The sequence below is a fragment of the Macaca thibetana genome, chromosome 20 (genome assembly GCF_024542745.1).
Source record: "Macaca thibetana thibetana isolate TM-01 chromosome 20, ASM2454274v1, whole genome shotgun sequence".
Taxonomy (NCBI): domain Eukaryota; kingdom Metazoa; phylum Chordata; class Mammalia; order Primates; family Cercopithecidae; genus Macaca; species Macaca thibetana.
Window position 1 is genome coordinate 48966483 of NC_065597.1, and position 13725 is coordinate 48980207.

General features: G+C 53.5%; 2 protein-coding genes across 3 annotated transcripts in view; one reads left to right on the forward strand and one right to left on the reverse strand.

Annotated features, from left to right (window-relative positions):
- Positions 1–13725, reverse strand: part of TUFM (Tu translation elongation factor, mitochondrial) — a 250029-nt gene that overhangs the window by 145999 nt on the left and 90305 nt on the right. The gene's annotated exons all lie outside the window — the stretch shown is intronic.
- On the forward strand, positions 46–5609 carry LAT (linker for activation of T cells). 2 transcript variants are annotated; one of them, XM_050774005.1, is made up of 12 exons: positions 46–718; positions 915–942; positions 1045–1079; positions 1327–1408; positions 1555–1616; positions 1710–1739; positions 1827–1890; positions 1964–2058; positions 4686–4748; positions 4933–4998; positions 5092–5179; positions 5347–5609. In XM_050774005.1, the coding sequence occupies exons 1-11, from the start codon at positions 619–621 to the stop codon at positions 5169–5171; spliced, it is 705 nt and encodes a 234-aa protein (XP_050629962.1). In that variant the 5' UTR covers positions 46–618; the 3' UTR covers positions 5172–5179; positions 5347–5609. The 2 variants fall into 2 exon arrangements, with proteins under 2 accessions (XP_050629962.1, XP_050629961.1); XM_050774004.1 differs by having other exon boundaries at positions 48–718; positions 1552–1616.

A 13725-nucleotide genomic window follows, 5' to 3' on the forward strand; every position in this document is an offset into this window, starting at 1 on the left:
GAATTCCCGCTGTCAGGGCCTCCCTGCTTGCTGCCTCCCCGGGTCCTGGATGTGAAGGCCACGACTGCCAGCTGGCAGGTGGCTGTCCCCATCCGGGGGGGCCAGCAGACACTTGGTGAGTGCCTGGGGTGGCTCCAGGCCTCCTCCTGCCCCCTCCCCACTGGTGGGGTGGGGTAGGAAGGGGGCGGGTGCAGCCGGCTGAGAGCTTGATGATTTCCTGCCCTCGCCCGGCGCTCACCACAGCTTCCTGCCGCAGGCGGGTGGGAGGGCGGGCACAGGGAGAGGCGGGCGCCGAGGAGGGGCAGGTAGGGCTGGGACGCAGGGGTGGCTGGATCCCCCGACTTCAGCGCAGGCCCTGGTCTGACCACCCTGGGAGCAGGGACTTTCCACAGCCAGCTGGACGCCCACTCAACCCAGTAAAAGAGGGGACCCATCCTGGGAGCCCCGGGGAGGGCACAGCCGCCTCCTCCTGGGCTCCCCCATCACCTGGTGCCTACCTTCCCCCTGCCCCCTGCTGGGCCTGGTCCTCACCCGGTCCTCACCCCATCTTTGTCTGGCCTTGGCTCTGCCCTTGAGGGGCCTGGGGGTACAGCCGGCCTGCTCCGAGCTCCCCTGCAGATGGAGGAGGCCATCCTTGTCCCCTGCGTGCTGGGGCTCCTGCTGCTGCCCATCCTGGCCGTGTTGATGGCACTGTGTGTGCACTGCCACAGATTGCCAGGTGAGTGGGAAACTGGTGGGGGTACCTGCGGCCCAGGCACACCGACGGGATCCTCATTCCACTCCCAGCCGCTGTGTCTGTCCTGGCTCTGTCCCTGCCTCCGTCCTGATCCCAGCACGTCTGAGAGTCCCTGGACCCCAGCACCTTCTGCCCTAAGCACCCCCTGTTCCTGCCTCACCAGCCCTGTCTTTCCCAGGCTCCTATGACAGCGCATCCTCAGATAGGTGAGTCCGCCCTGGCCGCCCTGGGTCTCCCTCCACATCCCATGGCGGGGCAGGGCTGGGGCTTCTCCCAGCCCCATCCCCAAGCTGTGTCTCCTTTACCAGTTTGTATCCAAGGGGCATCCAGATCAAACGGCCTCGTGAGTACAAGGAGGATCCCCTGCCTCAGGTTCCAGGGAGAGGGTCCCCTGGTGTGGAAGTGAGCGTGAACCTTCAGCCTTCCCCCACCGCCCTGGGGCTGCCCACATGGCCTTGACCTGAGCTGGGAGGAGGGGAGATGGCTCCCCCAGGCCTGTCCAGGGTGCGGGGGTTTCAGGGGCGTAGTCTGTTCTTTGAGGCCTTGACGATGTCTGGAGTCCTTCTTTCAACTTGGTTCTGTGTCCTCAGACACAGTCGCCCCCTGGCCACCTGCCTACCCGCCTGTCACCTCCTACCCACCCCTGAACCAGCCAGACCTGCTCCCCATCCCGTGAGTAGCTGCTCAGCCCTTATCCCTCCAAACTCTACTCTCCACCCCCTCACTTTTTTGGATTGGGGGCCCCTTTCCCTTTTGCAACTGCTGTGGCCCCCTGAGTCCCACCTCAGGCATGACCCCTCACCTTTGACTCCCAGAAGATCCCCGCAGCCCCTCGGGGGCTCCCACCGGACGCCATCTTCCAGGCGGGATTCCGATGGTGGTAAGTGTGGGGAAGCACTCAGGAGGCCGGGGCTGGGCAGAAGATAGGCCTGGCCTAAGCTGACTCAGTCTCCCTCTCGCCCTCTTTTTGAAGCCAACAGTGTGGCGAGCTACGAGAACGAGGGTGCGTCTGGGATCCGAGGTGCCTGGGTTGGGTAGGGAGGCTGGGGCCCATCCTGGGCTAGGCTGACCTCTGTGTCGTTACCCCCAGAACCAGCCTGTGAGGATGCGGATGAGGATGAGGATGAGGACGACTATCACAATCCGGGCTACCTGTGAGTGGCCAAGTGGGAGGTGGGAGGTTAGGGCTAGAGGCCTCGCTTACCGGCCCTTTTCACTTCTTTTCAGGGTGGTGCTTCCCGACAGCACTCCGGCCGCTAGCACTGCCGCCCCATCAGCTACTGCACTCAGCACCCCTGGCCTCCGAGACAGTGCCTTCTCCAGTGAGTCAGGCATTTGTTTTTATTATTTAATTTTTTTAGGGATAGGCTGGAGTGCAGCGGTGCCATTGTAGCTCGCTGCAGCCTTGAACTCCTAGGCTCCAGTGATCCTCCCAAGTCAGCTACTCAGCCTCAGCCTCCCAAGTAGCTGAGATTACAGGCGCCTGCCACCACATCTAGCTTATTTAAAACATTTTTTTGTAGAGACAGGGTCTCGCTATGTTGCCCAGGCTGGCCTTAAACTCCTGGGCTCAAGTGATCCTCCCACCTTGGCCTCCCAAAGTGCTGGGATTACAGGTGTGAGCCACCATGCCCGGGCCTGTTCTGATTTTCTTAATTTTCTCTCCTTTCCTATCTCTGTATCCTTTCCTTTTATCATCTGGGAAATTTCCTTGACTTTATTCTTCAACCCTTCCACTGCAATTTTATTTCTTCTATCCAGAAGCTCTTTCTTGTTCTCTGACTGTTCTTTTTTTATAGCCTCTGTTCTTGTTTCACGGAGGCAATACCATCTTGTACATCTCTAAGGATATTAATTAGAGGCTGTCTTATGTGTCTGTGTGTGTTTGTCAGTTTTTTTCTGCTTCCTGCACTGCCCTGTTTCCTTTGAGCTGCTTTTCACCCTTCCTTATGGTCTCATCCTGCCTGTTCACATCCTCTGGGCTTTCCCCAATATCTGACATTCTTTAGATTTCTGTTGCTTTGTTCTCTCTGTGTATACTTGTCCTGGGCTATCACTTCTACACCCTGGCTTTGTTTGCTATCCAAATTCCCAGTTTGCTCTCTCCTGAGCTCCCGACTGTCTATCCAAGTACTTCTTTTCATTCATTCATTCATTCATTCATTCATTCATTCATTCAGCGTTTACTGCGTGCCTCTGCTGGGCTAATGCTATGGATATAACAGTTAAGGAGACAGACTGTCCTGATAAAATAGCTGGCTGGGCATGGTGGCTTACTCCTGTAATCCCAGCACTTTGGGAGGCCGAGGCGGGAGGATTGCTTGAGTCCAGGAGTTCAAGACCAGCCTGAGCAACATGGTTAAACCTCATCTTTACAAAACATAAAAAAAAAAATTAACCAAGCGTGGTGGCACATGCCTGTAGTCCCAGCTGCTCAGGAGACTGAGATGGGCAGATCACCTGAGCCCGGGAAGTGGAAGTTGCAGTGAGCCGAGATCATGCCACTGTGCTCCAGCCTGGGTAACAGAGTGTTTAAAAAAAAAAAAAAAAAGATAAAATAGCTAAGATTCACCGAGGGCCTCCTGCATGCCTTGCTGAGTCTGACATATGTTCACTTACTAACCTCACCGCCCTGGAGCTCCCGGGCCTGCCCTCGCCCTCCTGTGCTCCAATTGTCCCCCTTTGTGTGATGCAGGGTTTATCTGTTTAACAGCACTGTTATGTCACAGGTCCTATTTTACAGAGGAGAAAACTAGGGCACAGAGAGGTAAGGTCCCTTGGCTGAGGTTATGTGGTTGGTTAGTACTGGAGCTGGGATTGAACCGGGGCGGTCTTCAAAAACAAACATGAAACACATAAGAGAACCAAATAGGCTGGGCATGGTGGCTCACGCCTGTAATCCCAGCACTTTGGGAGGTGGGTGGATCACCTGAGGTCAGGAGTTCAAGACCGACCTGGTCAACATGGTGAAACCCCGTCTCTACTAAAAATACCAAAATTAGCAGGGCGTGGTAGCGGGCGCCTGTAATCCCAGCTACTCAGGAGGCTGAGGCAGGAGAATTGCTTGAACCGGGAGGCAGAGGTTGCAGTGAGCCAAGATCATACCACTGCCCTCCAGCCCTCTGGGCAACAGAGGGAGACTCCATCTCAAAAACAAATAAATAAATAAAATAAAAGAACCAAATAACCAGGCATGGTAGCTGATACCTGTGATCCCAGGACTTTGGGAGGCTGAGGCGGGTGGGTCACTTGAACCCAGGAGTTCAAGACCAGCCTGGGCAGCATAAGGAGACCCTGTCTCTACAAAAAATCCAAAATTTAGCCTGGCCTGGTAGGAGCTGAGGTGGGAAGATCATCTGAGTCTGGGAGGTCAAGGCTGCGGTGAGCCGAGATTGCGCCACTGCATTCCAGCCTGGGCAACAGAGCGAGACTGTGTCTCAAGAAAAACAAAAACAAAACCCCCAAATAACATGGATGGTGACAGGCGCCATGAGGGGCTGATATGGGAGTGGGACACAGGCAGTGGCTGGCAGGGGGCGGGCGGGGATGGGGGTCAGGGAGGAAGAGGTTCCTGCTGGGCCAAGTGTGTCATGTCCCCTCCACACATGCCACCAAACTCCTACTGCTCCGAGCCATACTCCGTCCCTGTTCCCCAGCCTAGGGGCTGTGCTGAGGCCTGACCCTTCGTGAACCCTCCTCAGTCCCGGTCAAGTGGACCTCCTCCCCCGCTCTCCACAGCCCTCACCTTGTCTAGGCCACCATCACCATCACCAACACCATCCTTGCCAGCCTGGAGTGCCCGCTCTCCATTCTGTGGGGCTAATGGGGGTGGCTGTGTGGGGAGCCTCTGGGGTCTACTGTTGGGGGTGACTGAGGTTGGGGGTTCTCTGGGAACCTGTGGCCAAGGGTCTCTGGTCGCAGTGCTGAGGTGGGGCTGGCTTTCCCACAGTGGAGTCCATTGATGATTACGTGAACGTTCCGGAGAGCGGGGAGAGCGCAGAAGCGTCTCTAGGTGAGTGACCGGTGCTCCTCGGTGCCTGCCCCTGCACCCCGCCACCCCACCATGCTCTCAATGTGACCAGACCCCACCCTGGGACTGCCCACACCCTCTGCCCCCTCTGTCTGGGCCTCCCCCTGCTCTCTTGCCCTCCTGACCCCTTTGCATGGCTGCCCCTCCTTCTGATCTGTCTCCACAGATGGCAGCCGGGAGTATGTGAATGTGTCCCAGGAGCTGCATCCCGGAGCGGCTAAGACTGAGCCTGGTGTGTGCTGCGGGAGGTGCAGGAGCTGGGGTAGCTGCCTTGGGCTTGGGGGGATAGCTTGCAAGCTGGAGACCAACCTCCCCTCCCCTACAGCCGCCCTGAGTTCCCAGAAGGCAGAGGAAGTGGAGGAAGAGGGGGCTCCAGATTACGAGAATCTGCAGGAGCTGAACTGAGGGCCTGGGTGAGAGGCCTGCCCTGTCCCCACCCTGTCCTGGGCCCACAGCCTCTATTCCCTCCCTCCAGGACCCCTGCCCAACCCTACCTCCTGCTTGTCCCTCTGTCTCTGGGTACCTGCAGATCCCCATCAGCCTCCTGATCCATATTCCTCCCTGCCCTGGTGTGTTTCAGTGGAGGCCGAGTCTGTCCTGGAACCAAGCTTGTCTGGGACGGCTGGAGCTGGACAGCTGGAAGTGGCTCTGGGGTCCTCACATGGCGTCCTGCCCTTGCTCCAGCCTGACAACAGCCTGAGAAATCCCCCCGTAACTTATTACCACTTTGCGGTTCGGCCCGTGTCCCCCGAACACTCTGCACCTTCTGACGCAGCCTGACAACAATGACCTGCCCTGGCCCCAGCCCTGCTCTGTGTAATAGAATAAAGGCCTGCGTGTGTCTGTGTTGAGCGTGCATCTGTGTGTGCCCGTGTGTGAGTCTGAATCAGAGATTTGGAGATGTCTGTGTGTGTGTCTGTGTCTGTGTGTGTGTGTCTGTGGGTCTCCATCCTTCATGGGGGCTCAGCCAGGTGCTGTGAGTGACAGCAGACAGTGGCTGGGACACCCCCCTTCTGAATGAGGCCTTCTGACTTGGGCTGGCACTGCTGAGGCTCAGGACACATCGCCCCATGAGACAGTCCCAGGACGCGGCAGCTGCTGGCTGTGACAATGGTTTCGCCATCCGTAGGCCAAGGGATGGGACCTGATGACCTGGGAGGACTCTCTTAGTTCTTACCTTTTGTGGTTCTCAATAAAACAAAACTTAAAAAATCATCTAAGCAACTGAAAAAGTTAATATGCAGCACAGCACTTTTGAGACTTTGATGGGTAGGTGACTCACCAGCAGACTTTACTGTGGGGTGGGTTCTGACTCAGTTCGCCTAGGACGTGGCCTGCGACTTTGCATTTCTGAGCCGCTCCTGTGTGATTCTGATGCTGCTGGTCTGTGAACCTCATCTTGTGGAGCAAGGGCATGGTGAGCATCTATTGCCTTTACTTGACCGGGATCCATTTCCCTATTTTGGGAATTTCACCCTGGCTTTCCTCCGCGATTCACTCCTTTCCCAGTCTCATTTCATGTAGTTTTAGAGATTGTGTGTGTGTTTTTTTTTTTTTTTTTTTGAAATGGGGTCTCCCTCTGTCACCCAGGCTGGAGTGCAGTGGCACGATCTTGGCTCACTGCAACCTCTACCTCCTGGGTTCAAGCAATTCTCTCGCCTCAGCCTCCTGAGTAGCTGGGATTACAGACCCCCACTACCACACCCGGCTAATTTTTGTATTTTTAGTAGAGATGGGTTTCAGCATGTTGGCTGGGCTGGTCTCAAACTCCTGACCTCAGGTGATCCCACCCGCCTCGGCCTCCCAAAGTGCTGGGATTACAGGGGTGAGCCACCGCACCTGGCCTGTTTTTTCTTTTTTGGAAATGAGGTCTCACTCTGTCGCCCAGGCTGGAATGCAGTAATGTAATCATGCCTCAGTGCAGCCTTGAACTCCTGGGCTCAAGTGACCCTCCCAGCTCAGCTTCCTGAGTAGCTGAGACTACAGATGCACACCCCCATGTCCGGCTAATGTTTTATTTTTTGTAGAGATGGGGGGTCTCACTGTGTTGCCCAGGCTGGTCTTGAACTCCTGAGCTCAAGTGATCCTCCTGCTTTGGCCTCCCAAAGTGCTGGGATCACAGGCATGAGCCACTGTGCTCAGTGTCTCCCTGGGATTTAAGGTGATTGATCGCATCTGGCCTGGAGATTGTTGAACACATGACCTAGACCTGGGCCTAGGTCACCATTCTTTCCTTGACCATTGCGATTGGCTCAGGTATGGGCATGTGACCCGGCCTGGGCCAATGAGGAGCAGCCCTGGGATCCAGGCGGGAAGTGCTGGGCAGGAGAAGCTCCATCTCTTCCGGGCAGTGATTAAGCTGGATGGATGCAGGCCTGGAGCCACCACTTGGAGAGCCTACCTAGGAATGAAGCCAACGTGGAGGCGAGAGTGGCCCGGAGAGGGACAGAGCCAGCTTCCTAACGGTGTCATTAGAATTCCCGGAACTGGGCCCGGTGTGGTGGCTCCCGCCTGTAATCCCAGCATTTTGGGAGGCCGAGGCGGGTGGATTGCCTGAGGTCAGGAGCTCAAGACCAGCCTGGCCAACATGACGAAACCTCATCTCTACTAAAAATACAAAAATTAGCCAGGTGTGGTGGCGTGTGCCTGTAATCCCAGCTACTCAGGAGGCTGAGGAAGGAGAACCGCTTGAACCTGGGAGGTGGAGGTTGCAGTGAGCCGAGATCGTGCCACTGCACTCCAGCCTGAATGACAGAGTAAGACCGTCTCAAAAAAAAAAAAAGACTCCTGAATCTGGACATACCTGAAGCACTGTGTGGGCCTATAATGGCAGTTTTTCTTCAACCAGCTTTACTTGGGGTATCTGTCACTACAGCCAAAGTTGTTCTATGATGAAAAGTTGTTGGTGGTTCTCTATGGATTCCAAAGGTAATAACAGCGGCTCCATTCAAGGCCAGCCAGGTGCAGTGGCGCATGCCTGTGACAGTGACTCCTCAGGGAGCGCCCATTGCATCGCCATGCTCATTACATGCAGTCGTCATAACCCCTCTATTGTCAGTTACAGTTTAGTGTCCCCATTATGCAGGAGAGGAAACACAGGCTCAGAGAGGTGAAGTGACTTGCCCAAGGGCACACAGCTGAAGAGGTACACCTGGGATTAGATCTGTGGCTGTGGGTCCCGTCAGGTCACTGCTGCTCTGACTGGCAGCCTCCTTGTTCTGATGATGATGATGATGATTTTCTTGAGATGGAATTTTGCTCTTGTTGCCCAGGCTGGAGTGCAGTGGTGCAATCTTGGCTCACTGCAACCTCCGTCTCCTGGGTTGAAGCGATTCTCCTGCCTCAGCCTCCCAAGTAGCTGGGATTATTATTATCATTATTATTGTTTTGAGACAGAGTCTCATTCTGTGGCCCAGGCTGGAGTGCAGTGGCGGGATCTCAGCTCACTGCAACCTCCATCTCATGGGTTCAAATGATTCTCCTGCCTCAGCCTCCCAAGTAGCTGGGATTACAGGCGCCAGACACCCACCATCACGCCCGGCTAATTTTTATATTTTTAGTAGAGATGGGGCTTCGCCATATTGGCCAGGCTGGTCTCAAACTCCTGACCTCAGGTGATCCACCTGCCTCAGCCTCCCAAAGGGCTGGGATTACAGGCGTGAGCCACTGCGCCCGGACTTGTTCTGATTATTATATAAAGTGCTGACTGCCCTGAATGGGGAAGCTCAGAAAAGGCCCAGTTGGAGAAGATGGTGGGAGGGTCTGGGAAGGGGACTGGACAGTCTGGCCATCAACACGTGGAGTTAAATCCTTTTCTTTGGAAGAAATAGACATGAGCAGAGGCACCTTTGTGCCTGGGCTGATAGACGAAGAACAGTTGACCAACAAGGGCTGTTAGTGTAACCAATCTGGCAACATCTGGTGAAGCTGAAGCCATGTGTCTCCATTTACCTAACAAATTCCTGGGTATACACCTTCACCAACTCCAGGCTGGGCTCAGTGGTTCACGCCTGTAACCCCAGCACTTTGGGAGGCTGAGGTGGGCGGATCACTTGAGGTCAGGAGTTTGGCCAACATGGTGAAACCCTGACTCTACTAAAAATACAAAAATTAGCTGGGCTTGGTGGCGGGCGCCTGTAATCCCAGCTACTTGGGAGGCTGAGGCAAGAGAATCACTTGAACCCAGGAGGTGGAGGTTGCAGTGAGCCGAGATCACGCCTCTGCACTCCAGCCCGGGTGACAAAGTGAGACTCCGTCTCAAGAAAAAAAATTCCTGGTTATAAACCTTTACCAACTCCAGCACATGGGCCAAAGTGGCAGATACAAGCAGACTGTGGCAGGGCAGCATTGTAATGACTGCAGCTGGAGACAGCTGACACCCACTGCTTAAGAGCAGACAGAGAAGTCACAGTGTGGCCAGGCATGGTGGCTCACATCTGTAATCCCAGCACTTTGGGAGGCCAACGTGAGTGGATCACCTGAGGTCAGGAGTTCAAGACCAGCCTGGCCAACATAGTGAAACCCAATCTCTACTAAAAATACAAAAATTAGCTGGGTGTGGTGGCGGGAGCCTGTAGTCTGAGCTACTTGGAAGGCTGAGGCAGGAGAATTGCTTGAATCTGGGAGGTGGAGGTTAAGTGAGCCAAGACTGTGCCATTGCACTCCAGCCTGGGCGATAAGAGGGAAACTCCATCTCAAAAAAAAAAAAAAAAAGAAAGAAAGAAGGAAGGAAGGAAGGAAAGAAAGAAAAATCGCAGTACAGTCAGATGACAGCTGCCCAGCAGCTGATAAAATGAGGGAACTGCAGGCCAGGCACAGTGACTCATGCCTGTAATCCCAGTACTTTGGGAGGCCGAGGCGGGCGGATCACCTGAGGTTAGGAGTTCGAGACCAGCCTGGTTAACATGGCGAAACCCCATCTCTACTAAAATTACAAAAATTAGCTGGATGTGGTGGTGCACGCCTGTATTCCTAGCTACTTGGGTGACTGAGGGAGAAGAATCGCTAAACCTGGGAGGCGAAGGTTGCAGTGAGCTGAGATTGTGCCACTGCACTCCCGCCTGGGTGATAGAGACTTTGACTCAAAAAATAAAAATAAAAAAAAAATGAAGGAACTGCAGCTAGGCCCATCACCACTGATGGATATCACCAACAGATTGTGGTGATATCACACATAGCAAACAAAACACACAAAGCAAGTCACGCATGTAAAGTTAAAAACATGTACATGAGACAGGGCGTGGTGGCTCACGCCTGTAATCCCAGCACTTTGAGAGGCCAAGGTGAGAGGATCATTTGAGTCCAGAAGTTTACGACCAGTCTGGGCAACATAGTGAAATCCTATATATATATAGGGTTGAACCCAGGAGGCGGAGGTTGCAGTAAGCCAAGATTGCACTACTGCACTCCAGCCTGGGCAACAGGGTGAGACTCCATCTCAAAAAAAAAAAAAAATCCTGGTTATAAACCTCTACCAACCCCAGGACGTGGGCCAAAGTGGCAGGTACGAGCAGACTGTGACAGTGCAGCATTGTAATGACTGCAGCTGGAGACAGCTGACACCCACCACTTAAGAGCAGACAGAGAAGTCGCAGTGTGGCCGGGCATGGTGGCTCATGCGTGTAATTCCAGCACTTTGGGAGGCTGAGGCGGGTTGTATGTATGTGTATTATACATATTATATATTATATATAACACATATATACACACATATATACATATACACACATATATACATATGTACACATATATACATATATATGCGTGTGTGTGTGTGTGTGTATATATATATACACAACCATTTACATGATTACACCACTGCAGTGCAGCCTGGGCGACAGAGACCTGTCTCAAAAAAAACCAAAAACCAAAAAACCCTATGTACAAATGCTGTATATTGTTCAGGGATGTGCATTCATGTAAAAGTATCAAGATAGCGCCAGGCGCCAGAGTTGGCTCACGCCTGTAATCCCAGCACTTTGGGAGGCCGAGGCAGGCGGATCACCTGAGGTCAGGAGTTCGAGACCAGCCTGAGCAACATGGAGAAACCCTGTCTCTACTAAAAATACAAAATTAACCAGGGGTGGTGGCGCATGCCTGTAATCCCAGCTACTCAGGAGGCTGAGGCAGGAGAATTGCTTGAACCCAGAAGGTGGAGGTTGCAGTGAGCTGAGATGGTGCCATTGTACTCCAGCCTGGGCAACAAGAGCGAAACTCCATCTCAAATAAAGAAAAAAGTATCAAGACAGGCGTAGGAGTGAGGAATTCCCAATTCAGGACAGTGGTCACCCTGGGTGGAGGCAGAGGCAGAGGCAGGAGACTGGGGACAAGTTCGAGGAAGGCTTCAGTGAGATGTACAATGTTCTATTCTTTTTTTTTTTTTTGAGACAGAATCTCATTCTGTCATCCAGGCTGGAATGCAGTGGCGTGATCTCGGCTCACTGCAAACTCCGCCTCCTGGGTTCAAACGATTCTCATGCCTCAGCCTCCCGAGTAGCTGGGGTCACAGGTGTGCACCACCATGCCAGGTTAATTTTTGCATTTTTAGTAGAGATGAGGTTTCACCATGTTGGCCATGCTGGTCTCGAACTCCTGGCCTGCAGTGATCCACCAGCTTTGGCCTTCCAAAGTGCTGGGATTATAGGCATAAGCCGCCTTGCCCAGTCGCATTATTATTATTATTATTATTTTGAGATAGGGTCTCATTCTGTGGCCCAGGCTGGAGTGCAGTGGCACAGTCTCGGCTCACTGCAACCTCCACCTCTCAGGCTCAAGCGATCCTTCCACCTTAGCCCAAGTAGCAGGGACTACAGGCATGCACCACCATGCCCACTTAATTATTTGTATTTTCCATAAAGGTGGAGTCTCACCATATTGCCCAGGCTGGTCTTGAACTCCTGAGCTCAAGCAATCCACCTGCCTTGGCCTCCAAAAGTGCCAGGATTCCAGGCGTGAGCCACTGTGCTCGGCCAGACACAGTCTTCTCTCTCTCTCTTTTTTTTTTGAAATGGAGTCTCCCTCTGTAGCCCAGCCTGGAGTGCAGTAGCATTGTCCCGGCTCACTGCAACCTCCACTTCCCGAGTTCAAGCGATTCTCCTGCCTCAGCCTCCCGAGTAGCTGGGATTACAGGCGCCTGCCATCACACCCGGCTAATTTTTGTATTTGGTTGTATTTGTAGTAGAGACGGGGTTTCACCACGTTGGCCAGGCTGGTCTCAGACTCCTGACCTCGTGATCTGCCCGCCTCGGCCTCCCAAGGTGCTGGGATTCCAGGTGTGAACCACCGCGCCTGGCCAAAACACAGTTTTCTTTAAGTGTCTGCAGATCTGAATGATTTCATAATAACCAAGCGAGATCAAGGCCCAAGGAGGGGATGAACTGGGGTGGAAGGGTGGGGCATAAACAGCTTTAGGAGACAGTGAACAGTGGGCCAGGCGTCACTAGCTGGTTTGTGCCAAGTGGATACATCGCATATGGCATTCCAGGCCTCAGGAAGCGCATCCCCAAAGGCCCTGCAGTGTGTTTGAGGAATTGAGAGAAGTTCCCATGTTATGGGGTTCGAGAAAGCACCACTTTGGGAAACTGAGGCAGGAGGCTTTCTTGAGCCTGAGAGTTGAAGGCTGCAGTGAGCTATGATTGTGCCATTGCACCCAAGTCTGGGTGAAAGAGTGACTCTGTCTCAGAAAAACAAAAACAAAAAACAGAAAACAGACTCTATCCCGAGACCCATGAGCTGCCCTGGAGGCTTTGGAGCAGAGGATAACATGAGATTTGGGTCTAGCAAATATCCCCGGCTTGGTTCATGTGGAGGATGGATGGCAAGAGTGGTTAGACTACAGGCAGGGAGACGGTGGAATAATCCATGCTGGAATAAACTGAGTGAGACAAGGTGGTGGGCTGGTTAACGAAGGGGCAGGGGCCATGGAGAGGAGTGGTAGAATCAGGAGATGTTTGGGAGGTGGAGTCATGGGAGCATGGTGGGCTGTGCCACACAGGGAGGGCCCACGAGACTCTGGTTGTTGCCTTGGTGGAGGGGTGTGAGGGCCTTCTTCAAGGTGCTAAGCAGTTTCCCAGCTGTGTTTCTTGGACCCAGTCAGGGGATGTGGCTTTCATCAGCCAATGAACCAGGCAGAACAAACAGAGCAACCACTGCAATGAGATCTCCGGGACTGGGGCAGGGATTTCTTGGCGCATTGGGATGGTCGGTGGGGAGACTCCTTACGGATGGAAGCTGCAGAGCAGAAAGACACCTCCCTTCCCTTCCATTTTCCTTTCCCTTTCTCCCTTTTTTCTCCCTTTCTCCCTTTCTTCTCTTCTCTCTTTCTCCTGCCCTTCCTCCCTCTCTCTCTCCCTCCCTCTCTCCCTCCCTCCTCTCCCCTCCCTTCCCTCCCTCCCTCCTTTCCTTCCTTCCTTCCTTCCTCCCTCCCTCCCTCCTTTCCTTCCTTCCTTCCTTCTTTCCTTCCTTCCTTCCTTCCTTCCTCCCTCCCTCCTTTCCTTCCTTCCTTCCTTCCTTTTTTCTTTTTTCTTTCTTTCTCTTTCTTCTTTCTCTCTCTTTCTTCTTTCCCTCCCTCCTTCCCTCCCTCCCTTCCTCCCTCCCTCCCTCCCTCCCTCCTTTCCTTCCTTCCTTTTTTCTTTTTTCTTTCTTTCTCTTTCTTCTTTCTCTCTCTTTCTTCTTTCCCTCCCCCTCTCCCTCCCTCTCTCCCTCCCTCTCTCCCTCCCTCCCTCCCTCCCTCCCTCCCTCCCTTCCTTCCTTCCTTCCTTCCTTCCTTCCTTCCTTCCTTCATTCCTTCCTTCCTTCCTTCCTCTCTTTCCTTCTTTCTTTTCTTTCTCTCTTTCTTTCATTCTTTCTTCCTCTTTCTTCTTTCTCTCTCTTTCTTCTTTCCCTCTCTCCCTCCCTCCCTCCCTTCCTTCCTTCCTTCTTTTTTTTTTTTTTTTTTTTTTTGAGATGGGGTCTCCCTCTG